Source organism: Pseudogymnoascus destructans (assembly GCF_001641265.1).
Source record: "Pseudogymnoascus destructans isolate 20631-21 unplaced genomic scaffold scaffold_22, whole genome shotgun sequence".
NCBI classification, from domain to species: domain Eukaryota; kingdom Fungi; phylum Ascomycota; class Leotiomycetes; order Thelebolales; family Thelebolaceae; genus Pseudogymnoascus; species Pseudogymnoascus destructans.
The window spans coordinates 270,140-293,382 of record NW_020167541.1 but is presented as its reverse complement, the minus strand read 5'-3'; the positions used below and the strand labels follow the sequence as shown (position 1 = coordinate 293,382).

General features: G+C 50.5%; 11 protein-coding genes across 11 annotated transcripts; 7 read left to right on the top strand and 4 right to left on the bottom strand.

The window, feature by feature from the left end:
* Positions 1-201: 201 nt before the first annotated feature.
* Positions 202-943, top strand: VC83_07818 (uncharacterized protein; the record flags this gene model as incomplete). Its single annotated transcript, XM_024471382.1, has 3 exons — positions 202-263; positions 320-726; positions 780-943. 3 exons carry the CDS (start codon positions 202-204, stop codon positions 941-943), a joined length of 633 nt encoding a protein of 210 aa, XP_024321143.1.
* Positions 896-2,624, bottom strand: VC83_07817 (uncharacterized protein). The gene is made up of 2 exons (XM_024471381.1): positions 1,928-2,624; positions 896-1,853 (listed from the first exon to the last, which is right to left on the bottom strand). The coding sequence occupies exons 1-2, from the start codon at positions 2,259-2,261 to the stop codon at positions 1,360-1,362; spliced, it is 828 nt and encodes a 275-aa protein (XP_024321135.1). The 5' UTR covers positions 2,262-2,624; the 3' UTR covers positions 896-1,359.
* A 209-nt stretch (positions 2,625-2,833) lies between these two features.
* Positions 2,834-5,341, top strand: VC83_07816 (uncharacterized protein). The gene is made up of 2 exons (XM_024471380.1): positions 2,834-3,093; positions 3,163-5,341. The coding sequence occupies exons 1-2, from the start codon at positions 3,045-3,047 to the stop codon at positions 5,154-5,156; spliced, it is 2,043 nt and encodes a 680-aa protein (XP_024321136.1). The 5' UTR covers positions 2,834-3,044; the 3' UTR covers positions 5,157-5,341.
* Positions 5,342-5,584: 243 nt separating this feature from the next.
* On the top strand, positions 5,585-7,087 carry VC83_07815 (uncharacterized protein). The gene is made up of 3 exons (XM_024471379.1): positions 5,585-5,952; positions 6,006-6,092; positions 6,152-7,087. Exons 1-3 carry the CDS (start codon positions 5,887-5,889, stop codon positions 6,707-6,709), a joined length of 711 nt encoding a protein of 236 aa, XP_024321137.1. The 5' UTR covers positions 5,585-5,886; the 3' UTR covers positions 6,710-7,087.
* A 309-nt stretch (positions 7,088-7,396) lies between these two features.
* VC83_07814 (uncharacterized protein) lies at positions 7,397-12,132 on the top strand. Its single transcript, XM_024471378.1, has 2 exons — positions 7,397-10,367; positions 10,433-12,132. Exons 1-2 carry the CDS (start codon positions 8,109-8,111, stop codon positions 11,681-11,683), a joined length of 3,510 nt encoding a protein of 1,169 aa, XP_024321138.1. The 5' UTR covers positions 7,397-8,108; the 3' UTR covers positions 11,684-12,132.
* Positions 12,133-12,140: 8 nt separating this feature from the next.
* CSE4 (centromeric DNA-binding histone H3-like protein cse4) lies at positions 12,141-13,047 on the bottom strand (the record flags this gene model as incomplete). Its single annotated transcript, XM_024471377.1, has 1 exon — positions 12,141-13,047. The coding sequence occupies exon 1, from the start codon at positions 12,903-12,905 to the stop codon at positions 12,141-12,143; it is 765 nt and encodes a 254-aa protein (XP_024320972.1). The 5' UTR covers positions 12,906-13,047.
* On the top strand, positions 13,048-14,375 carry VC83_07812 (uncharacterized protein). Its single transcript, XM_024471376.1, has 2 exons — positions 13,048-13,402; positions 13,470-14,375. Exons 1-2 carry the CDS (start codon positions 13,202-13,204, stop codon positions 14,037-14,039), a joined length of 771 nt encoding a protein of 256 aa, XP_024321139.1. The 5' UTR covers positions 13,048-13,201; the 3' UTR covers positions 14,040-14,375.
* A 935-nt stretch (positions 14,376-15,310) lies between these two features.
* VC83_07811 (uncharacterized protein) lies at positions 15,311-17,240 on the bottom strand. The gene has a single exon (XM_024471375.1). It carries the CDS (start codon positions 16,898-16,900, stop codon positions 15,431-15,433), a length of 1,470 nt encoding a protein of 489 aa, XP_024321140.1. The 5' UTR covers positions 16,901-17,240; the 3' UTR covers positions 15,311-15,430.
* A 155-nt stretch (positions 17,241-17,395) lies between these two features.
* Positions 17,396-18,405, top strand: RBX1 (RING-box protein 1). Its single transcript, XM_024471374.1, has 4 exons — positions 17,396-17,779; positions 17,834-17,912; positions 17,962-18,032; positions 18,084-18,405. Exons 1-4 carry the CDS (start codon positions 17,645-17,647, stop codon positions 18,180-18,182), a joined length of 384 nt encoding a protein of 127 aa, XP_024321141.1. The 5' UTR covers positions 17,396-17,644; the 3' UTR covers positions 18,183-18,405.
* VC83_07809 (uncharacterized protein) lies at positions 18,401-19,118 on the bottom strand. Its single transcript, XM_024471373.1, has 3 exons — positions 18,866-19,118; positions 18,736-18,795; positions 18,401-18,683 (listed from the first exon to the last, which is right to left on the bottom strand). The coding sequence occupies exons 1-3, from the start codon at positions 18,914-18,916 to the stop codon at positions 18,465-18,467; spliced, it is 330 nt and encodes a 109-aa protein (XP_024321063.1). The 5' UTR covers positions 18,917-19,118; the 3' UTR covers positions 18,401-18,464.
* A 713-nt stretch (positions 19,119-19,831) lies between these two features.
* Positions 19,832-23,233, top strand: ALR1 (Mg(2+) transporter). Its single transcript, XM_024471372.1, has 2 exons — positions 19,832-22,115; positions 22,167-23,233. The coding sequence occupies exons 1-2, from the start codon at positions 20,827-20,829 to the stop codon at positions 22,744-22,746; spliced, it is 1,869 nt and encodes a 622-aa protein (XP_024321059.1). The 5' UTR covers positions 19,832-20,826; the 3' UTR covers positions 22,747-23,233.
* Positions 23,234-23,243: the final 10 nt, after the last annotated feature.

Below are 23,243 nucleotides of genomic sequence, written 5' to 3'. Positions count from 1 at the left end.
GTGGGGGGATTGGGAATTCAGATTGTTATTGAGGTTTTGTATTCTTTGAGGGACTACAAGACTGCATAAATCGATGATATTATTCACGGATGTTACCCATCTTCTACGGAGAGTTCTATGTTGTTCTAATATTGGCGCAGGTGGTGCCTCATGGTATGGAGGCTTCCTGCATGTCCCCGTTCGTTCACCCAGTCTCAACCGATGAATTGGAGACGCAATATTAAACGGTCCTCCGAAGCAAGTCTTTTTGCGGAGGTAGTACCGTACACGGTTGCTTCATACAATCAAGAGTGTCACACAATAAGGCTGACCCCCACAGCTGCAAGTCCAACAACATCAAGAACCTGCATACCCTCCTCATTGGTCCGTGCAGGCCGCATCTGAGGCCTAGGTCGGATAACACCAACAGTCTTGTGTTGGGCATCAATATCATTGACGACATTCCCATCCCGATCACAAGAGAAAGACAAAGCAACTTTGAGCATAACTGTGTCAATATGGCGACAACCTTACAACCTTTTAAACCTTCCAATGCCTTCACTTCCCTGATCCAAGTATTCCGATTCAACATCTCAGATGTCCCATCCGTGGCCCTCGAATGGATCGTCGCCCACCCCGGCCAAACCGCCATACTCGTCATTGAGGGAGTCGGGATTTTCACCCCCGCTGCTCTCAGCGGTCCGCTCCTCGCATCGATGGGTTTCGGCGCCACCGGTCCTGTTGCTGGTGAGTTCTGTCAGTGTTGTCGTTTACAGAAAGTCGTTTTAATATCACGCCAGGCTCCGTTGCGGCTTCACTTCAGTCAATGCTGGGGAATGTTGGGGCACACCGCGTATTTGCGTATTTGCAGAGTGCGGCGATGGGGGGTTATGGGGTTTCTGCTATTAATGGGGTGACACAAGCTTGTGCGGTTATTTCGGGGTGGTTTGTCTCGAAGCTCTAGGTTTGGTGGGTGTGGGTAGGACGGGGTAGATTGGGGAATAATCGATGAGCTCTCTTATTGTGATCTGATCTCCATGATGATCTGTCGGGCGATGATCTGTCGGGCGATGATCTGTCGGGCGATGATCTGTCGGGCGGTCGTAGTTTTAGCATCTTTTGTCCTTGAGCTACCTGAATGGACTTCTTTAGTTGCTGATAAACATGGTATCGCAAGGTTAATATGGTCTTCCATTTCCATTTCTAAGACTGCCAACTAGGCAGTTAAATATATGTACTTCCTTCCCACTCGCCACTGCAATGGCCTTAGGTAGCCCCCCTTAATTCGGAGCAAAATCACCTCGCAGTGTCCATCTTCTATTCTCGCCACATCCAACCCAACCTTCCCAGTGCGCCTAGCCTGCAATGCCGCAATTCCTTTCATCGAGGAGCCGGTAACTCGTACATTGGGGTTCCATGGGGACTAGGTAGCTCTGCGGTAGTGTGACTTATCATCATTTCGGGATGCAATCCGTCAGGCTTTGTCTCGGACTTCGGTTGAGGTCCTAAAGGAGGCGACTTTTGCCTTCTGCGTCGTCGTAAAAAGAATGCCGCGGCGGCAACCGCTATTAAAGCTGCCCCGCCGACTCCAACTCCAACGCCAATCGGAACTGCAGAGCTTTTGCTTCCTTGAGATTGCGAAGTATTTGCAGGCGTGCTGCTTTCTGGCGCAGTGGTTGTTGCTGTTGGATCTTTAGATGTTGAGGTCGACGAAGAGGTATGAGCGATAGAGGTCGATACGCCGAGATCTATCGTAGCAATAACAGAGCCATCTACGATAGTGACAACCTGCCTAGCGTCGTTGCAGTTGCATCCAGGCAGCCCATAGCAGCAATATCTATTTTGGCCGCATTTTGTGATGCCTTGGTGGGATTCTACTTCGCCGTTAATATTTATCGACAAAGACATGCACGAAGGGCTACGATAACTGAAATCTAAATATGCTCACCATTGAAGCATTGCGAGAGGCACTTGGGGTCTTTAAATGATGGATCAGAGCAACTATCCCGATAGAAATCGGTTATAAAAGTACCCTTTGGATGGGCGTCTTTCCGGGCTTGACTAGGAGAGCAAAGTCCATTACTGTAGCAGACATCGCCTGCTGCGCAACAGGAGGAGATTGTGGCATCCGGTTCACATGGGTAGTAGTTTGTATTCGGAAGGCCTGTCGTATCATAGCAGATTGTAGATTGCGCACCTGGGACTTGGGACAACAGACATGCGAGGACGACGACGGCGCGAGGAGAAATCGCGATGGACAGAGATGAACGAGCTGAACTCATGTTAAGAAGCCTAGGATTGCTGTCCCAATTAATTGGGAGCCTAGGGATGTACGGAGCATTTTAACGGGGGAGAGCAGTTCCTTGACAGTAGATAAGTTCGTCGCTAGAAACGCCTCTTTTTGATCCTTCGGTGTTTGTAGCCAATCGCCAATGGATGTTTCCTGATGTGTTCATTTGTCCGGTGTGTCTCGTGGTTTTTCAGCTACAGCGAGGCTGACCTATGTGATCCATTAAATGGCGCCATTGGTGCAGGCGGCTGGGCTAGGCGACTCAGAATGAGACCGTAGAAGGTGCGAAAATGTTGGATAGATGGCGGGGCAGACAGCTGGAAGAGGGATGCCCCTTTACAGCTTGGAAGCAGGAAATTTATATGTTTGAGTAACTTAAATATATGAATTAAAAATGCTAAAACTTATAATTTAGGACGGAAGATATTTATATTATATGCATTTAGCCACTAAGGTACCAGAAAAAAGCCCCATATAGGAACACAAAAAGAATCAAAATTTCCTACATCAGATTCTAAATAGGACGTTGTAATAGATAATATTTTGCCACAACGTATTTGTATCTGAGCCGTCACCCACAAGGCTACCATTGTGCCTTGCGCTAGTGTGGCTTCCCAACTCAATCCCTGTCCGTTCACGAGAGTAAACAAAAGATGCCAAAACCGACGCCGATTTGAGAAAACACCGCCACGTCGCCCCTCAACCCCTCAAATTGCCTTGGGCTATGAGTTGCTCCTTACAATTTTAATAGAAAGAAACAATTTATACGCGAAATATGCTTGGTTGGTGGCTGGGAAAAAACGGCGAGGAGACGCGTCGAGAGGGTATGTCACAAAGAAACTCGCCCATTCCTTTCACAACAGGCGAATAAACTGACACAAAGCTCCAAATAGACGGCCAAGAACCGCCCGAAACCCCAGCTCCGGTATTTGCAGCGAGAGCGTTCAAAAGTGCCCTCTTTGGCACTCCTGCACCACCAGGCGACGACACTCACTTTGAGCAAATTGCCAAGTCGACAAACATGCCGGCCCCAAAACAAAATACGAGTATATCGAGCCCATCGAAGGGGATTTTGATGACCCCAGGAACAGCGAGGAGTCGGAAATCGGTCTCGTTTGGCGCAACCGTCAAAGACAAGGAGGCGAAACCAAACAGCACCAGTGACATCCCAGATGAATGCCCAGGGAAATTCTCCAGACATTTTGTGAATGGGGCTGCTGTAGAGCAAGATGGGAGATCGCTGAGGCGCACTGCGCTGACGAAGACTCTGGAGAATGTGAGGGATACAAAGAGGAGAAGAATGGAGGAATCGAAAACGCGCACCTCCGATCCTGATGCTCCACAATCACTGCTGGAGTTGGATATAAAGACGGGCCTAACGGCACCTCAAATAATGGAAAGCTCACTTCGAAACGAGGACCCTCAATGTAGGCTATACTCAAGAGATATGGACGACTTCGACGGGGACGTGACCATCGATCTCAACGAGCCACATTCGCAGTCAGGTCGCTATTGGAAATCGGAGTACGAGAAATACAACGAGGACGCGAAGGCTCAGATGACAAAGCTTGTGAAGTACAAGCAAATGGCCAAATCATATGCCAAGAAGAAGGATGAAGAGGCGATTGATCTTGGAAGCAAGCTCAAGGAAGCACAGAAAAGGGCGTTGCAGATGGAAGATAGGATTGCTGAACTCGTAGCTCAAATTGCCGAGGGATACTTGAATGGGATCGACGACGACTCGCCCACCATGATGAAGAACCTTGCCAGGCAGACTGCGCTTGCGGTCCAGTATCGAAGTCAAGTCGACGAGTTTAGGGATGTATTGAGGGACCGAGATCAACAACAAGAAGGTGGAAATGGAGAGATCAAGAAGCCCGCGAGCGACCTCAAGAGCGAAGTACAACGCCTGCGACTAGACCTCTCCACGTCACAAAGGGAGGCATCTAAACTTCGTGACGAAAATACCAAATTGTCTCGGGACCTGGAGAAGGCAAACGAGAAACTCAACCAAAGTGAGAAACGCCGGGAAGCTTCAGAATCGATGAGACATGATCAAGCACAATTACTGCAAGGTCTTCAGACTAAGTACGACAACCTCAAAGAATCGGCGAAAGCACAACGTGGAGACGCGGAACATCTCCTCAAGAAGCGCCACGACCAAGTTTCAGAGTTGAAAAAGGAGATGGCTGCCCTGAAAGAGAAACTCGCTGCATCGAGAGTCGAACGAAGCCCTCTGGTGTCAAAAAAGGGAACTGGGGACAATCGTGCCGCTGATTCGAACGATGGGGATCTCAAGTCAACCAGGACTCAGTTCAAATCGACGTTACAGGATGGGAATGTGATGGCAGGACAGGACGTAATGCCTCCGGTACGGAATACGCGCAGGAGAGAACCAGAAGCTAGTAAGCCGTGCGAAATCTACGAAGATCCACAGGATCGTGAAAAGCCGATTCTCGCCGGCTCTACACTGCAACGAAGAAGATCAGCGACGGCGCGTGTCCAAACATCTCTTGACGGACCAAAACATCAGAGGTCAAAGTCTGATGCACTTGAGATTGGGAATAATAAAAGTGCGTCGCATACGCCAGAAACGCTTCAGCCTGCATCGGATTTCAGTTTACGCTCTGTGCCAGAACTCCCACCAACCATGGACAGCACTACACATGAAACTTCCAGACCAGCTGCAGTTCGTCCGCGGTCCATTGCAGACCTAGAGAGAGCCGGATCAGGCAACTTGGGACCCAGTAGAATGTCAAGTATGGCAAGCACGAGATCAAGGACAACACTGGACCCAGAGAGGGCAGCAGCAGCGAAGGCACGACTGGATCTGAGGAATGCAGAGAAGCGAAGGGTAAAGGACAGAAAGGAGAACATGGTTATGTAACCGGCGCCTAATGGTTTGATTGGGATTATACATAGGGTGAAAAACGTTGTCAAGAGAGGGTGCGGTGGCGTTTTTATTGGTCAGGATCTGAGCGGGTCGCATTCTTTAGGGCGTTGAAGTATTGAAGAAGAAACTTCATACTGCATATATTTGCTAATAGGATGTAATTATTTGATGAATTGGTATTGAATTTGAGTATGTGAAAATAGCCCAGGAACTTCTAGAATCTGTTATAATTTACAGAGTGCCTTGGCAAGGCTGACGTTGTTGATTTGAAGCGGTTATGTTTGTCCTGTTTGATGAGGCGAGGCCATCGGTACTCGGTAGCGGCTGGACGCGGCACGCATAGTCAGCAGTTTCGGGCACCAGCCACAGACCACTCGACCATTTGACGTAGCCTTGCTGATTTAATTCCAGATCCTCCCAGATTCAACTTCTTTTGTGTTTAACAAGCTCTTTTTGATTTCTCTCAAGATTCGATCTGGAATTTTGCCCTCGCCTGTCACTCTTTCGCTCGCTAGTTGCTCTTACAAAAGAGACAATCTGACCTGACCTTGGACCCTCGATCCGCTTTCGACAGATCAACCGACACATTCACCTGGGTGCCACTTTGGTGGCGGTTTCTTTTGCGACAGGACTCGATCTTTCATTCGGCGAACGGAATTGACTTTGTCATAAACTCGACTATACTTTCTGCAAGACCTCACTCTCGCCGTTTTCATCGTCCAAGATGGCAAAGACACGCCTTATGAACGAACTGCAGGCATTGCAGAAAGAAAAGTGGTGCACCGTAGAGGTACGAATCCTTGACTCTCTGGCCCTCAAACAGTATGCTGACACTCCTTGAAGCCCTGCGATGGATCCAACATCTTCAAATGGACGGTTGGCCTCATGGTCGTCAACTCCGACAGTTACTATGACGGCGGCTACTTCAAGGTATGTAACATCACACATGAACATCCGATTATGAGTGGTAACTGACAACTTCACAACAGGCTCAGATGTCCTTCCCCTCGAACTACCCCATGAGCCCGCCCTCATTCAAATTCCTGCGCCCAATCTACCACCCGAACATCTACCCCGACGGCAGGATCTGCATATCGATCCTTCACCCCGCCGGAGAAGACGAGATGTCTGGCGAGTCCGCGACAGAGCGTTGGACATCAGTGCAGAGCGTCGAGTCCGTTCTCCGTTCCATCCTATTGCTCATGGATGACCCAGAGGTCTCGTCACCCGCCAATGTTGACGCTGGCGTGCTATACCGCAACGATCGTGCTGCCTACATCGATAAGGCTCATGAGGATGTTGAGAAGAGCAAGACTGATATCCCGGAAGGCTTTGTTCTTCCCACCACCTTGGTGGATGCTCCGCCGCAGAAGTTCAACGACGATGACGGCTTCTGGAATGAGAGCGATGGCGAGGACGACTTTGGAGGCAGCGACAGCTCGGGAGAAGACGCTGAGATGAACGATGACTTTGATGAGGACGAGGACGCAGATGGAGACCAAGAGTTTGAGGATAGTGATGAGGATCCGGCCGTTGCCAAGGAGTAAATGGACACTCGGCGAATGCAACTGCTGAAGTTATATTATATACTCGGCCAACCGCAACAACTTTATCCTCCATACATGTCGTACGATCGACTATTGCTCAGGCCACCAACAGAGACCTGAGTTTTGCGGAGGCATATTCCCTTTCTTTTCATTTATTTTAAGGCGCACAAATTATATCGGCAAGATAGGCGGACCTTTGTCGTCATACTAGGAGGCGCTTTCAATGCATATTGATGGCCAGGTGTTATCGGCGGCATAGGACGGTGTGGTGTGTGTGATTTGCATGGGTGGAGTTATACGTCAGCAGGAGAATATGGAGGAGCATTAGATCAATCAGACTTGAGAGGAATATTAGATCAATATATGTTAATATCTGACGTAAAAGTGAAGGCTGTGGCGAGTGTGGATATGTTGAGAGTCCGGGCCGTTCTTGGATAATTTGCCAAGGCGCCGGAATGAATATGGCTATGCGAGGAACTGTGCGCCGGACTTTATATTGATTATATTCATGAAACACGAGTTCTAATCTCTTCTCATGAACCTCTGAAACAACCCATTACAAATCTTGTTGAACACGACGACTGTTCGCACTGTGCATCGGAGCGCATCTAAAAACACCCCATATCACGTGATCGACGATGCTATTGATGTGCAATCCCCTGTCGGTCGTTCATACACAGGACCTGAAATCTTATCGCCCATCGACCGACTGCATGTACCGGCCCACTGGTAGATCTCCGCATCCCACCAAGGTCAAACGGAACGGCATAAAAATACGAGCTACGCCTCCTCTCCCCATACTACGGCCTAAAAATGCCTCGTACTCTTTTCTTGTGATCGTGATATTCAACCCCATGGCAGGCCCTTTGTTATCCCTTTATTCAATTCTATACTGAGCTCTGGTTGTGTGTGATTTCCCCTTGCTTAAGCTACTGTGGGTTTAAGCCTGGACACGGACAGCGACAGACGCACGACGGGTGAACGCCAGTACCGTCTGTTGATTTCGGGACGCGAAGCTGAGCAGAACTTGACGTTTGGTCAATCCCCATCTGACACGAAACGGATTGACGTTATCTGGATCCGACACTGCAAACAGTCATATAAGTTGTTTGTGCTTTGAGCTTTGCCCTGACTCCAGCTGCTCACAGTGCAACATCACCAGCGACACAGAGAACCGTGGCTACAAGGCTGCCCGCCAACTGGTCGCCCAACAGTCTGGAGCTCCCCACCTTCTAGACTTCCTGGATTACATTGCCTTCTGATTGTATGGTATGGGGGAAAGAGTATAGGGATTGCATGTCTCTTGACAGCACGACCGTATACTGGTTGCAACATCACACCCGTGAGGGATTGGCCCACCCTAGATTATAAGTCCCCTTAATGCCAACCTAATATAACAATGGTCTCCAGTTCAGGGGGAAGCAATGGCACGCAGACTTCCTCAAATCGGTTCTCCAGGGCGAAACTGTCCTCTCTTACGCCACTGATCACAAACCAAAAGGATGACACTAAACCGGTGGAACGCAAGAGGTTCGCAAGCCATTCACCTGCACCACGCCAGGGTTCACCTATGGGCCGTGATTCACAGCTAGATGGTTCACCGGCCTCTGTTAGTGGGGGGACCCAGATTTCATCCTCAACTCGGCAGCGTCTGCACAGGTACAGACCTGGTTCGACATTTGGGTCTCTTGGAAGGAAATCGATTTTGTCTGTGGATGAGGCATCCGTGGCGAGTAGTGAGGCAATGGAGACATCTTCCATTGACATCTCATCTGAAGAGGTGGGCTTTGCATTTCACAAAGATGGACAGCAGTTGCTGTATCATGGGCAGGTTCAGACGACCATTGGTTTGTTTCGGAAGAAGAAAGAATATCTTGCCCTCACAGATACCCACTTGATAAGGTTCAAGAGCCTTTCAAGAGCACTGGAGGCGTTCCCAACGATATCAAGGGCAAATAGACGATACTCTGGGACAAGGCACTCGTCCACGGCATCGATCGGATCATTACATGAAATCCAGTCCTTGAACTCAAGATCAAGCAGCGATGGCGACAATGGGATTCTCCTGAACCAGATTGTGGCAGCATATAGAGTTGAAGGCGGCAGGCCGTACTTCATAACGGAAGTCGTATACCTGGACGAGGCAACAAGTAGCGTCGGCTCGATCCAGCTTATGCTCCAAGACCCCCGAGAAGCAGACCTATGGCACACCTCTATCCGAGCCGCTGCCCTGAAAGCGAAACTGGTGGCAGACGAACCGTTTCCCCCGCGGACCATAAGCTACATCCGACGCCTACTTGAAGCGTCGCAGGACTATGACGAGAACAACTTCAAGATATACCGAGTAGTTCGGCGGCCAGCTAACAAAGCACCTGGCAAATCTTCCGAGGACTTTTCCAAGTTGAGCTCGACTGCATGCTATCTTGTGATCGGTATCAACTTGTTGCATTTGATTTCCCTGCCGGATTTCCACGAGTCTCCTTCGCGTCCTATGAACGTTAAGGCAAATAGAAACAGCTACGGTTTGGTTTCATTGGTGACTATGGAAATAAACAACAACGATGACACCTTGGAGCTGGGATTCCGTATTCCACTTGAGAAAGCAGTTACTATTTCCTTGGCAGCGTCCCAGGGCCCGGATATTGGACGTGATATCTTCAGATCAATACTCTACCTCAAGCCACAGTGGCTGGACTATACCTTTCTGTATAGCGGACCGAAAGAAGTACTCGATGATTCGAATGTCGATTTTGGCCCCACTGAGGATAATGGAGCGTTTGACAGAACGTTAATCGCTTACTGTCTTGCTTATGGCTGCAATCCTAGTAACATTAGGTATACAATTGGTTACGAGGTCGAAGACTCACCTGAGTTCCTCCTCTTGCCGCCGTCTGACTCAAGACGATACAGCACACATGAGCTTCTGACAATATTTCGAGCACTGCGCTACAATGAGTCGTTTCGATCAATGTCCTTCGCTGGGATAGATCTAGAATGTCTTCATGGGACAGTCGACGAGTACGGAAAGGATCATATTGCTTTGAAGTCTCGATCAGGGATTCCGATCAAGAAGTACTTTGACATAGTCCCCGATGGAAGGGCCTTGCTTTACCAGGAAGTGCAGGCTTTGGCTTTGAAAACATACAAAACACGGCGGATGAACTTTGGTGATACTCTCCCGAGGAGACGGCCACGAGATACATACGAGGAGGAAGAAGGAACATCTAAAGACCCGGGATGTGAAATTGCAGCTGGGATTTTACCCCTTTGCCGAGCACAACTGACAAATGTCGACTGGATAGTCTTCAGTGGCATTGAACTTGGCGAGACCGATCTGGAAGAGATTGCTCCCGCATTACGTGAGAGACTCTGCCATTTCAGGTCGTTCGAGGTTGCACGATGTGGGCTAACTGACCGAGGTCTTCAAGTTTTCTTGAACAACTTGGAGAAGCAAAACGCAACCTTGGAGTGTATCAACATAGCTGACAACCCGGGGCGCCTGAACCTGGCAGATTTCCCCATAACTATGAGTCGATTCTCCCAAATCAGAAAGCTGGACCTATCACGAGTAACCAGCACGTCTGGAGACGAGCCCCTGATAGCTGCCGAGGTCATGTTGGCCTGGAAGCTTCAGGAGCTCGTCTTGACGGGTGTTCCAGTAAGTTACCACTACGCTTTGCAGCATGATCCACAACCGGAGAACAACCTTACTAACTATTCTAGATAAATGACCAGACTCTCGATGCAATCTCAACCTACCTCCATAGCGATATGTCAGAGTCTCTCCACTTACTACAAATGGATCAGTGTAATCTCACTGGCACCCAAGTGGCTGTTCTCATGCGGACTATGTGCCATGTGCCAGGAGAAGGGAGAGACATGCAGCTGCACATCAGTGCAAATAGACTCGAGAAAGGCAACAGCGATATTGCCTCTGCCATCAAAGATTGCCTGACACCATCCCATGTCACCATGCGGATGGTGGAATATCAATCGGAAGCTCACTTCAGACAACTTTTGGAGGCCTTGCGGGAAAATACTACGATAAAATGCTTGGACATCTCCAAGGCGTCGCTTCCATACGACGCCGGAGAGGATACATGCATTGCTCTACAACGAGTTTTCGAAGAAAATTCTACACTTGAAGAGCTGGATATCTCTGGAGAGTATGCACATCTTGAAATCGCGCGCTTTGGGATTGGGCTTAACCATGCTCTGACGGGGTTGAAGAAGAACAACGCACTCAAAGTTCTCAAACTCGAATACCAAAACCTCGGTCTCGAAGGCGCCAACACTCTTTCTTCAGTGATTGAAGGCAATGATACAATCACCCATATATACTGCGAGCACAACAATATTAATCTCCATGGCTTCACAGTTCTTGTCAACGCTCTCGCTAAGAACTTTACTGTTCTCAGTCTGCCCCTGATGCAGGATGATCAGAACGAAGCTGTCAAACGCATGAGACATATCATCTCTGATGCTCATAGCGCCGCCAAAGGAGAAAGTGGGGCGAAACACGCTGTTCGGAAAACGCTGACTACACTTGGAGTCCATATGAAGGAGAAGGACAATCCCATACCCACGGCGCAGGATATTGACCAGGCAATACAAATCCTAAATTCGAGATGGGCGAAGCAAAAGGACCGCCTCCTGGAGCTATTGCAGAGAAACTTAAATATTGCCCATGGCCTGGAAACGAGGAGCTTGTATGAAGATGATGCGGAAATGAGCAAGCTTATGCGGCCGACGACCGCCGGGAGCGATTCGTTTATTATGGATGCCGTTATGCGGAATACCACGCCCAGATTCGAGAGAGTTTGCCATACAGACGGGTATTTTGACGGAAGGTCCATGGATGATAACCCGAGGGCCGATGGTAGTCCAGTGGCAAAGCCGCATAAACGGGAGAGGTCGCTGTCGGAACTCACAGCGAAACTTGGCGTGTTCGATTTCGAGGTTAGCGATGATTGAAAGTAGGGACTTGATGGGACGGAGTAATTGGAAGAGTATATTGTATTGCAAGGGAACGGGAAAAGGCAATTTAAGAAGCCTGTTGGATTTTTTTGGACATAGCCGCCTTGTCGGCGGTGCTGCATTTTAAGGGAGCGAAGGGTTAAGCGCGGGAAGCTTTGGGACGTCACTCAGCGGTATTGGGGGTTGTGCAATGGATCGTGTAGCTTATTGGTGATCACGGCGAAGTATCAAGGCTTCATCCTCAGCTCAAGTGTCCTCTGAATATCTTTGACAGCCAATATTAACATATTCTGACAAGCTCGAGCTTATTACCCATAAGCCCTTCATACAAGCCATCCCTCAAGAAACCTAGCCCAAACAGCGCCGAAATACAATAGTCCGAACTCCCAATAATGCAGACTCCAGCCCAGCCATCCAGCCAAGTCCATCCTCCTCTTTCCCCTTCCCCCTCCCCCTAACCCAACCCCCCCCACATCCCCCTCACCCTCCTCGCCAACTGCAAATCCTTCGGCTGAATCGTCACCCTCTTCGCATGAATAGCACACAAATTCGTATCCTCAAACAAATGCACCAAAAACGCCTCTGCCGCCTCCTGCAACGCCTGAATCGCCTGGCTCTGCCACCTCAGCTCCTGATTCCTCGGCACAAGCGTCATCGCAATCTCTCTCACCAGCCGAGAGAACGGGAGTTTCAGCATCAATAGATCGGTGGTGCGTTGATAGTGTCGGATTTCTTGGAGCGCGACGGTGCCGGGGTGGTAGCGACGCTTTTTTCGCTGCGGAACGGGGTCGCCGGGCTGGATGGCGCTGAAGGATAGGCGCTTTGAGGCGGTGGTGCTGGTGGTGGTTTTGCCGCTGTAGGATTTGCGGATTCCGCCGCTGCTGGAGGGGTGGGCTTCGCGCCGAGCGAGGTTTTGAGGCATTGTGGGTGTGGTTTGTGGTTTGTTGTTTGGGGGTTGTGATTGAGGAATCGCGATATCAGCTTCCCAGGCCCTTGGTAATTGGGGAGGTTGGGCCGAGGAAACGCGTTGGTAAATTCGGCGCAGAGGCGGGTTATGGGTGATTTTGTTGCGATTATCGTAGATGAAGTGTGCGCAAACACGAATTATATACCGTAACTGTGTCGAGTGTCGTGGTGGTGGTGAGATCGCGAAATTGGAGATAAAAGTTAGGTTTCGTTGTGTTGATTGACGCGATTTCGTGTGAAGTGGATTTCCCATGGCACCCACATGACAGGGATCAATGCAATGCGACCGTCCCTGTGGCTGTGCTTCCCGCTACCCTATCATCCACAGTGACCGAACGGCACTATCTCGGATAAAGGACAGCTCTATGAGATCTCAGTCTCCATCACACTCCATGAACAAAACAGACATTACAAAGGACCCCCACACGATATATCCTAGGAACACCCTCATCTACTACGCCAGATGCTCTGTTGATCCAAGCACGACTTCAAGCATCAATAGCTGAAGCTGCCCCCTTGAAATCGCCACACTTATCAGTCGACACCGCCATGGACCAAATGATGGGTGGCGGGAATGGAGGACTCGGCGGACAAGCCGGGTTCCCCCTCGAAGCATGGTTCTGGGAAATGCCCGTCTGCACACGCCTCTGGACCACCGCAACGGTCCTCACGAGCGTCCTCGTCCAATGCGACATCGTCAACTCACTCAAGCTCTTCTACAGCTACCGCGCCGTCTTTTACAAGCACCAAGTACGTCCCCCCCAACCCTCCCAAAGCCCCTCCAGCAAACACACCAGCTAACCCTCCCCTCCCACAGCTCTGGCGCCTCTTAACAACCTTCCTCTACTTCGGCCCCCTCTCCCTCGACCTCGTCTTCCACGCCTTCTTCATGCAGCGCTACTCCCGCCTCCTCGAAGAATCCTCCGGCCGCTCGCCCGCCCACTTCTCCTGGCTCCTCCTCTACTCCTGCGTGTGCCTCATCGCGCTCTCCCCCTTCGTCTCCATGCCCTTCCTCGGGCACCCTCTGTCCAGTACACTCGTCTACATCTGGTCGCGGCGGAACCCGGATACGCGGCTCTCGTTCCTCGGGCTGCTGGTGTTCACCGCGCCGTACTTGCCGTGGGTGCTGATGGGGTTTAGTTTTGTGTTGCATGGCACGGTGCCGAAGGATGAGATTATGGGAGTGGTGGTGGGACATGTGTGGTACTTTTTTACGGATGTCTATCCGCCGCTCCATGGGGGTTATAAGCCTCTAGATCCGCCGGGGTGGTGGAGGAGGTGGATTGAGGGGAGGAGGGGGGAGGTGGAGGAGATGACGGGGGTGATTGAGGTGCCGCCGGGAGCGCCGGTGCTGGCGCCGCCGTTGGCAGGGGCGGAGGGGCGCTGATGAGTAGGTGGTGGGGTTATTGTACGTGAGTTAGCATTTGGGATCCTGAGGATGGTCTTTGGGTATTACATTGGTGGAATTTGATGGGATGAGGAGTTTTGGGTCATAGATACCGGGCTTGTTGCTCATGGTGAGCAGCGGGCATAAAATTGTAGCGTTATCTTGAATCAATCAAGTTGATTCACTCTCTGATTAGTGAAGATAGTCGAGATAGCTGTAAATTGCTATGCTATGGATTTATTGTGCCAGCAGCTGTCGATTTCATGGACATCATTCAGTTACTGAAGGGGAATGCAATACCACTAGAACCTAATGATGCCAATGATACTAGCGAGTTGCTATTGAGGAGAAACTGATTGCCAGAGTTCATCAGCTGTGGAGCCAGTGTTGAGTTACTGATGTGATTAAATGCCAGCTCAGAGCAGAATCAGTATCCAGTTACCAACAGAGACAAATCTCCGTTCAGGTGACCCAAACAACATTATCCAGTTACTGTCATCACTCAATCCAAAAACGAATTCTGAAGAAGGGTGACTCTGGCAGAGAAACCTACGATCATCATCACAATCACAACCCCCCATCACAGCACACACAAAACCCCAAGCATGGAAGGATAAAGTAATTGATATTAATAAGCCGCCGCCGCCTCCGTAACCAGGCCGCCACAGATTCTTTATCTCCCCAATTCTTTTTTTAATGATTTTCTCTCTCTCTCCCTCCGTCCCCTTGCCCATCTCGCTGTCGAGACTTGGTAGTAGTCTCACATCTCCCCCACCACCCCTTCCTTTCCTCCCCCCTCCCCTTCCTATACCTCTCACCCCGTGGGTAAACCCCCGCAACAACTAAAGAAAATCAGCTCTCGCAGAATGTGCCGTGTATCCCTCCCCGCCCCGTAACCGCAAATAATACATCATCCCCTCCCACCGAACCTCATAAAAGAGCCCCCACCCTCTGAACATCCCTCCTAAGCTAAAGATTGAAAAGAAGAAGCAAAACCCGGCCGCTAGACATAAACATGTATGTGCCCCGCCCATGCCGCCGCTATCGCTCAAAACGAGCTAAAACCCGAGAAAATCATAACTGTAATAATCCACAGCAACGCAAGCAGGCTGTTGAAGCACAGCAGCAGCAGTCTCAGAAACAGGAAATGGAGGTCCGTCATGCTAACAAGACACAAATGTTAAATAAAACACATAGAGGTCTGAAGAACGCCCGCCCGCCGATGGAAAATGAGAAATCCCACCCCCACCCCACCCCGGCACTCAATCCGCCACCCCTTCTCTATCATTTGATCGTGGTTCGACATGCAAAGTAAGTAGTTGATTCCATAAAAAACGCCTGCCTATTGGGCCCACCCGCCGAAAACAGGAGCCTGCACAGCACACACACGTCTAATAATGCGGGCTTGACGCAGACGCAACGGGGATACCGGAATCGGAGACCCCGGAACCTGAAACTGAGGGTTCGAGTTTGAGGATGCGGCGGAGGCTGTCCTCCATGGTTCGTATGTCCGAGTAATTGATGTGCGATGATAGTGTAGATACAGATGGTGACGTCGCCGCGATGGGAGGTGGTGCCTGATTGTTAGAGGCGAGGTTACTGCCTGCGATTTGGCGGCGAGCGGAATTCTCCTTGAAATTATACGATGGGGAGTTTTGGAAGGTGGAGTTATCCATCCTCTCCGGAGGCGTCTTGGTGGGTGTAACTTCTTGACGAAGCCCCGAAGTTCGGGAGGTATTCCTGGTTGCGCTGCCGTAACCGGATCTATCGTTGATGTAAGGGAACCCGTTCTGGCGATGCTGCTGGGGAGAAGAATACGACTTGGTCCGGGGCCCTGATGGGGATGTCAGCTGTAGGGCCGCGCGGTTGGGAGTCGGCGATTGCTGTCCTGGAAAGGGGGGTTCAGGTGCACGACCATTCGCATTCGCATACGCTGGCTTTTGGCCGGAGAATAAAAATGATTTCAGAGCTTCTGAACGGTCCGTGGTCTTTTGTTGATCGGATGCACTTGCAGATGGTGAATTAACAAGAGATGGAGTTGATCGAGCAGCGTTGATTCGCTCGCTGTAAGGCGTGGAAAAGGCGGGGCCATATGGCTTCCCCGGAGTGCCGTCTAATTCCATAGCAAACATGCTACTAGCGGAGCCACCTGCAAATTTGGGGTTGTTGTTGCGACCTTGGTTATTCGCGGCAGGTGTTCTATAGTCATTTGGTGGTAGGCCGGCTGGAGGTTGAAACGGCGCTACAGCTGAATTGGCACTGCGAGCTCTAGCCTTCTCTTCCCTATCTGCATTGAAGAAGAAGTCTAATGGAGACTTCTTCTGCCGTTGTTCTGCGATGCAAGCTTTGACAATAGGAGGGGGCGATGAGTCACTGGAGCTAGAGTTGGTCTCATCGGCCCTCGAATCGGAAATCTTGATGCTTGGTGATTCAGGAACCGACTTGGAAAAGAAGCTAGGCATAGGCAAAGCTGATGGTGCGGGGGAGGCATGGAAGGTTGGACCCGCATAAGCCGCCGCGTTTGGAGTCGAGATGGGTTTAGACACCGACGGGTGCCCAGAAGGTTGATTAGGCTTCGCCTTCGCAGCAGCGAAAGTAACTGCGGCATTCTTCGCACAGTTACCAGGACCCATATTGGCCCCTGGAGTCTTGTCGAACTTGCCGTTTGGGGCCTTCTGCGGCGTCCTGGGCGGCGTCGTTGGTTGTCCGTAGTTTGTCGAAGAACGTGAGTTATCTGCATGGACTTGATTGTTGTAGAAGCGAGGGTTTTGTGGATTGCGTGGCGCTTCTCCGGACGAAGAAACGTCAGCGCTCTGGTTGTGGCGATGGCGGCGGGCCATCTGCGGGGTCAAACTCGACATGCTGGGCCTGATAAATAAGCGGTCTCTGATGCAGTCGAAGGAGGTAAAGTGTACTTGATATAGACGATAGAAACGGTCTTAGCAGGACAGTCGAATAGTCACTGACGAGATGTCGTGTCGGGCAAGGCTCTCGAGGGCTTAGCGGCACTTCGTTGGTGGCGGTTTATGTATTGAAGGTTGTGAGTCGCGGACGGTCGGGCGTTGTTGGGTCGAAGATTTGCTTGTGTATAGATGAGGAAATGAAAGTGAAAGTGAGATGGTCATTTCTTCGACTGCGGTAGGTAATGGTGGTGAATGTGTTGGAGGTTGAGTGTCAAGAGGTGAACGACGACCAACAAAGTGGTCGACGTCGAAGGTAACTAACTCATACTCGTCACGTCGCCGAGTCGCCCACAATGGAGAGGCTGCGCTAAACTAGTTTAGGATACGGAAACAGGGGCGTGGGATATTCCATCGGCGTCTAATCATCCTGGGATTCCAGCCTTATCCGGACGAACCACAGTAGTCGAGAACGATATTCGAGGGTTCAGTGGCTTCTCATTCATAATCGTTTGAAAGAGACTCTATAGATTTCGAGTCTTTGATTCCGCTGAAGCTCAAGGATCTCGCCTCTCATACACCAGGCCAAAATATACTCGAATCTGCTCGACCGTACCACCTCATTCGAATTAACCGCAAGGTCGCATCACACCAGCATATAAATAAAGCCTTAAACTCGAACTCGACCTCGACCTCAACGCTACAATGGCAGACGTAGATATGACTGACGCACCGTCGACTTTGGGAGCTGGGCCCGTCAAGAGAGCTGGTGGAGCCAAGGCCAAGGGACCAGCAGGAGATGGAGGGGTAGATGGCAAGAAGCGTTTTGAAGTGAAGAAGGTATGCAGGTTTGCGGCATATATTACGATTCTGAAGTTGACAAAATATTACTAGTGGAACGCAGTCGCTCTATGGGCATGGGACATTGTTGTTGACAACTGCGCTATTTGCAGAAACCACATCATGGATCTATGTATGTTGCCTTGACCGGCTCTTCCGCACTCTGGACTGACACACAATAGGCATAGAATGTCAAGCAAATCAAGCATCGGCAACAAGTGAAGAGTGTACGGTGGCTTGGGGTATTTGCAACGTGAGTTTCTCCAAGATACTGGTTTGAAATATGAACTGACATTATACCTAGCACGCATTTCACTTCCACTGCATCTCGCGCTGGCTGAAGACCCGACAAGTCTGTCCCCTGGACAACAGAGACTGGGAGTTCCAAAAGTACGGCCGCTAGAGCTTGAATTTGGTGGCACGATAGCAATATATCAGTCCGGGACGGCATATTCGACACTGACGATGGATGGTGGTATACAATCTTGGGCGCACGAAACTGATGATGCCCGAACGCGGCCGGCGTGGATATCGAACGGGATATCGTAGACGTCAATGACTCTAATGACATGGCGTTTAATCAGTACTAGGCATAGAACATATCAAAAATGGAGGCAGCTGCGGTGGAAATATTTTGTTGTTTTTGCTGCCTATAACCCCGTTGACTCCCCCTTCCCCCAGACCATCAAGTCGTGACATGCTTCCCATCCACCACGATCCCACCCGTCGCCTGTTGCGAGCCCGCTGCCCTTGCACCTCCCACTGGTAGCCACGGGACGGGGTTCCGGTTGAAGAAGGGCCACGGCGGAACGATGAGGACGAACGCGAGGGCGGTCCCGCCGAGACCAACATAGAGGGCCAGAGTAATATCTTGGCGAACGAATCCAATAACAAACGCGATAGCCTACGTGAATATAATTAGCCAAACCCATTACCAGTGAACCAGAAGCGCGTACCCCCACTACAGCCAACACAACCGTGGCAAGCAACTCGGACAGTCTTTGGCCCTCAAAGTCCTGAGGCATGTTAGCATGCATTCATTCTGTAATATTGGCGCCTTGGGGAGTTAATGAGGATGGAACATACAATCTGGCCCTCCGCAAGATCGCGAACCTTGTCGAGGATCTGGTCAGCCATGGCTTGGGTTTTGGTTGGTGCTAGCTTGGTCGAGATGAGAGTTGACACCTTGCATCAACAAGGCCACAAACGAGGCTGAGAGGCAAGTTGATGCGGTGGCCTTTGGATGGAGACGATCACACGGATTACACGTGACATGTCTTGGCGCGACGGCGGGGGCAACATTTCAATAAGTTACCTTTAACCACAGAGTGCTCTGTGTAAAGGAGTCGTTGTCAAACGATACCGTAAGAACAGTCCATATGTCCTATCTAACGGCCCATAGAGACCTACAGAGTGATATGACTGAGAACCTGATAATGCCCGTAGCTGATAGTCGTACGCACAGTACCGAAGGATACCAGCAGTTCCCGGCCCCTCCTACCAATAGCATGCCAAGTGTCTTCATACAGGGCCAACACGCACGTTTTACTGGCTACAGGCGAATGCAAGGAGGCATTTATTTACCTCATGAGCCAGCCCAAGGGGGAGGGGAGGAGAGGGGTATCGCAGATCACATACAGACAGTACGATAGTCTTGAACTGTAGTCTAGGAGACGCCACAGCAGTCTTATAGTATCTTGTATTATACGTATTATATATTATACTCTTTCCATGCCATCGACCGATATAAATTCCGTACATAGCACCCGCTGTAGCTTGTAGAGGAGCGGCTTAGAGCGATGACTCTGGCCGCAGCATACGGTTTTCACTGGCCCATAGCAACCAAACCAACTAACCAACTAACCAACTAAACCAACTTAACTTATACCACCTAAACCAACTAAACCAACTAAACCAACTAAACCAACTAAACCAACTAAACCAACTAAACCAACTAAACCAACTAAACCAACTAAACCAACTAAACCAACTAAACCAATTAAACCAAACTAAACGCCATTTTACCCATTATACATCATACCTAGAAAAGGCTGTTGTAGCTGGTCATGGACCTAAAGACCTAACAAAAGTCCAATACAAGTCTATGGAGTACTATGAACTACTAAAACTTTCGCCGTCGTCGACCCCCACCATCAACCTCCCCGTCCAATCGTAATTCGTTTTTTAAAAGAAAACCTTACCGTCCGGGCCTTCATTTGCCGAAGTTCTTTCACCAGCACAAAGCCAATCCACATCCCGCCACTGACCTACTACCCTACTACCACAACAATAGCCACCACTGCAAAACCTTTGTTTCGCAGCCAACACCTTCAAAAACCCCACGACATCCGCAACTCAGAGTCCTTCTGAACCGCTGTTAAACAACTAAAATCACTACTTATCGTGCAAAGAAACATCCAGCTTCACCGCATCTGATACGTCATTCAACACTTCGCACACAGCGATAACTTCACCGTCCGTCTGACAATAGTCACACCTACCATACCACCACACCGACACTTTAAAGAACGCCACCATACTATCTCCTAGGGATTCCGATCTGGGTGGCTTGAGTTCCGTCGCTCTCTCAAACGCACTCTCTAGGTGACTACCAGCGCCTCCGCAGCCTTCCATATCAAAAACCACCAAATTGGCGGGACTCGTACTCCTCAAGTTTTCCTTCATCCGTCCGCTCCTCGGCCCAAAGTCCTGGGCCTACTGCGGGGGTGACAAGAGGCCTCCGTAATTGGATTTTCCGAGCGAGGACAATACAACAACCAACTCTGCATACGATAGACAACTCGAGCGTCCTACCGCAAGGGGTAGGGAACGATAATAAGCTGGCGCCCTAAACGAATTCGACGCTCAGGGACAACCTGTGCGGGGAGACATCTCTCACATTGTCACCTACGCAATAGGGGCGGTCGCTGCGACCCGCCTTAGAACGGAGAGAAAGTAGGGGAATATAGGGGAGAATACGAAGATAAGAGACAGAAGAACGAGAAATACCGGAGACTAGGCCAATTAAGACCGCTACAGCAGCCAATATGTCGGACCAGGAGGACCTCTACGAGATGCACCGCGACGATACGCGGTACAGCACTCCTGTGCCTGAGCTTGATGACCATCGCCACCAGATGGCCTCCGTGCAGAGGCCAGTGCGATCCAGACGAGGCACGATTGACACCTTGTACGGAGCCCAAGCGATGAACGAATCCGGGACAGACCTAGCATGGGTTGATGACGCCTTGGCTCGAACCAATACTCGCCGCGATTATGAGACCGCTATCGACGACGGCGAGGGAATCTCACCAACCCAGCAGCGTAGCCGCAGGCCAACAGTTGAATCTAGAGCTCCTTCGCCGCCAAACTCGGTGAAGGCCTTCGCAGCTGCTCGCAGACGTGAGCGCGACCACTCCATCGAGGCTGCTCAAAAGAAGCTCGGCGCCGATGACCGATCCCTCCACCGCACGGCTTCGCGCGTTAGCAAGGCCAGCCAGCGCAGCAGACGATATACCAATGAGACGGATGGTATCAGCGTTGCTGATACCATTCACAGCTCTGCTGCAGAGGATGTCTGCTTCCCGCAGTCCACGGCCAACTTCCCGCGTGACAAGAGGAAGCTGTACATCGACTTCGACTTCCTCGAGAACTTCATTGCCGAAGAGGAGCGTGACCACACTCCGCCAAAGAACCAGCCTGCTCCGCGCACTGCCTTCAAGGATCTCAGATCTTCCGCAAGCATCTCGAAGTCTGCCATCGTCGACACTGTCTCCGTCTCTGAGGATAAGAAGGAAATGGATGATATTCTTGACGAGAAGGTTGGTAAGCCAGCCACTGAGCACTATGATGGAAACCGCTTCAGTTTCTTCTCGTCTGCGTGGGATTCCACCATCCACGCTGCTGAATTCGGTGACCTGATCATGCCGGGCGAGGATGTTCGTAACCTCTTCTACCTCCCTGAGAGCGAGGACGATGGTGTATGGTGGCTGAACCTGAGCAACCCCACCGAGGAAGAAATCCGAGCCATCTGCAAGGCCTTCCAGATCCATCCCCTGACCATGGAGGATATCGAGAAGCAAGAGACTCGCGAGAAGATTGAGCTGTTCCCTGCTTACTACTTTGCATGCTTCCGCTCGTTCAATACGATTACGAATGAGGATGGCAATAGCGCCACCGAGCTGGATCCTTTCAACGTCTACGTTATCGTCTTCCGTGAGGGTACGCTTAGCTTCAGCTTCGCTCCCAACCGTCACGTCGGAGTTGTTCGCAAGAGAATTACAGCTCTGAAGGACTACGTTGCTCTCAGCAGCGACTGGATTTGCTACGCGCTCATGTAAGTTTTCACAGCACCCAAACATCTTGGAATACCAACTAACCCGCCCAGTGACGACATCGTCGATTCCTTCGCCCCCCTCATTAATCAAATCGAAGCCGAAACCGACACCATCGAAGACCAAGTCTTCGTCGCCCGCAGCGACGACATGCACGACTTCCTGCGCACCATCGGCAACGTCCGCAAGGCCGTCATGGCCCTCATGAAGCTCCTCGGCGGCAAAGCCGACGTCCTCCGCAGCTTCACCAAGCGCTGCAACGAGAACTACAACGTCACGCCGCGCATGGACATCGGGCTATATCTCGGCGACATCCAGGACCACGTCGTCACCATGATGTCCAACCTCGGGCACTTTGAGAAGATGCTGAGTCGCTCGCATAGCAATTACCTCGCGCAGCTGTCGATTGACAATATCACCCAGGGCACGACCTCGAATAAGGTCTTGAGCAAGATCACGGTGCTCGCTTCGATTCTCGTGCCTCTGAACTTGGTGTGTGGTCTCTTCGGGATGAACGTCAAGGTCCCGTTCAGGGATGGCGATAATCTGAACCCCTTCTTCACCATCCTCTCTGGGCTGTTCATCTTTGTCCTCCTCTCCCTCGCGCTGGCGAGGAGGATGCGCTTCATCTGATCTGGTCTTGTCTCTGTTTTTTGTGTTTGTGTTGGGATGAGCATGAGCAAGAGTAAAAAAGCATGAGCGATGCCGTTTTTTTGCAAGTTATGCACGTATGACTACGATTACGATTTTTGCGACGGCATGAATGAATGAATGGCAAGCAAGCCTTTGGATTACGCGTTTACGGACCTTTCAAGCGCGGATTCTTCTTTGGTGTGGACGGACATTAGTCTCCCATTGTTAGAAACTATATAACTTTGGTTGTTTGATGTAGTCACCTTGTTTTTGTTCCAGAGTTTAATTAAAGAGATAGTTATAGTTGGAGACGATAGATAGCCAACTGCTTTGAATAATTGATTAGATTATATGATCTAGCCTTTTTTGTTTTCTCATCGATGACTTTGTGATCCTTAACTTTACTGGTCACCTCTCCTTGACCCCCGCTGCCAACCCAAAATCTACAGCACGTGACCAAACTCCGAACCGTCAACTCGCGCACTCCAATCCATTGG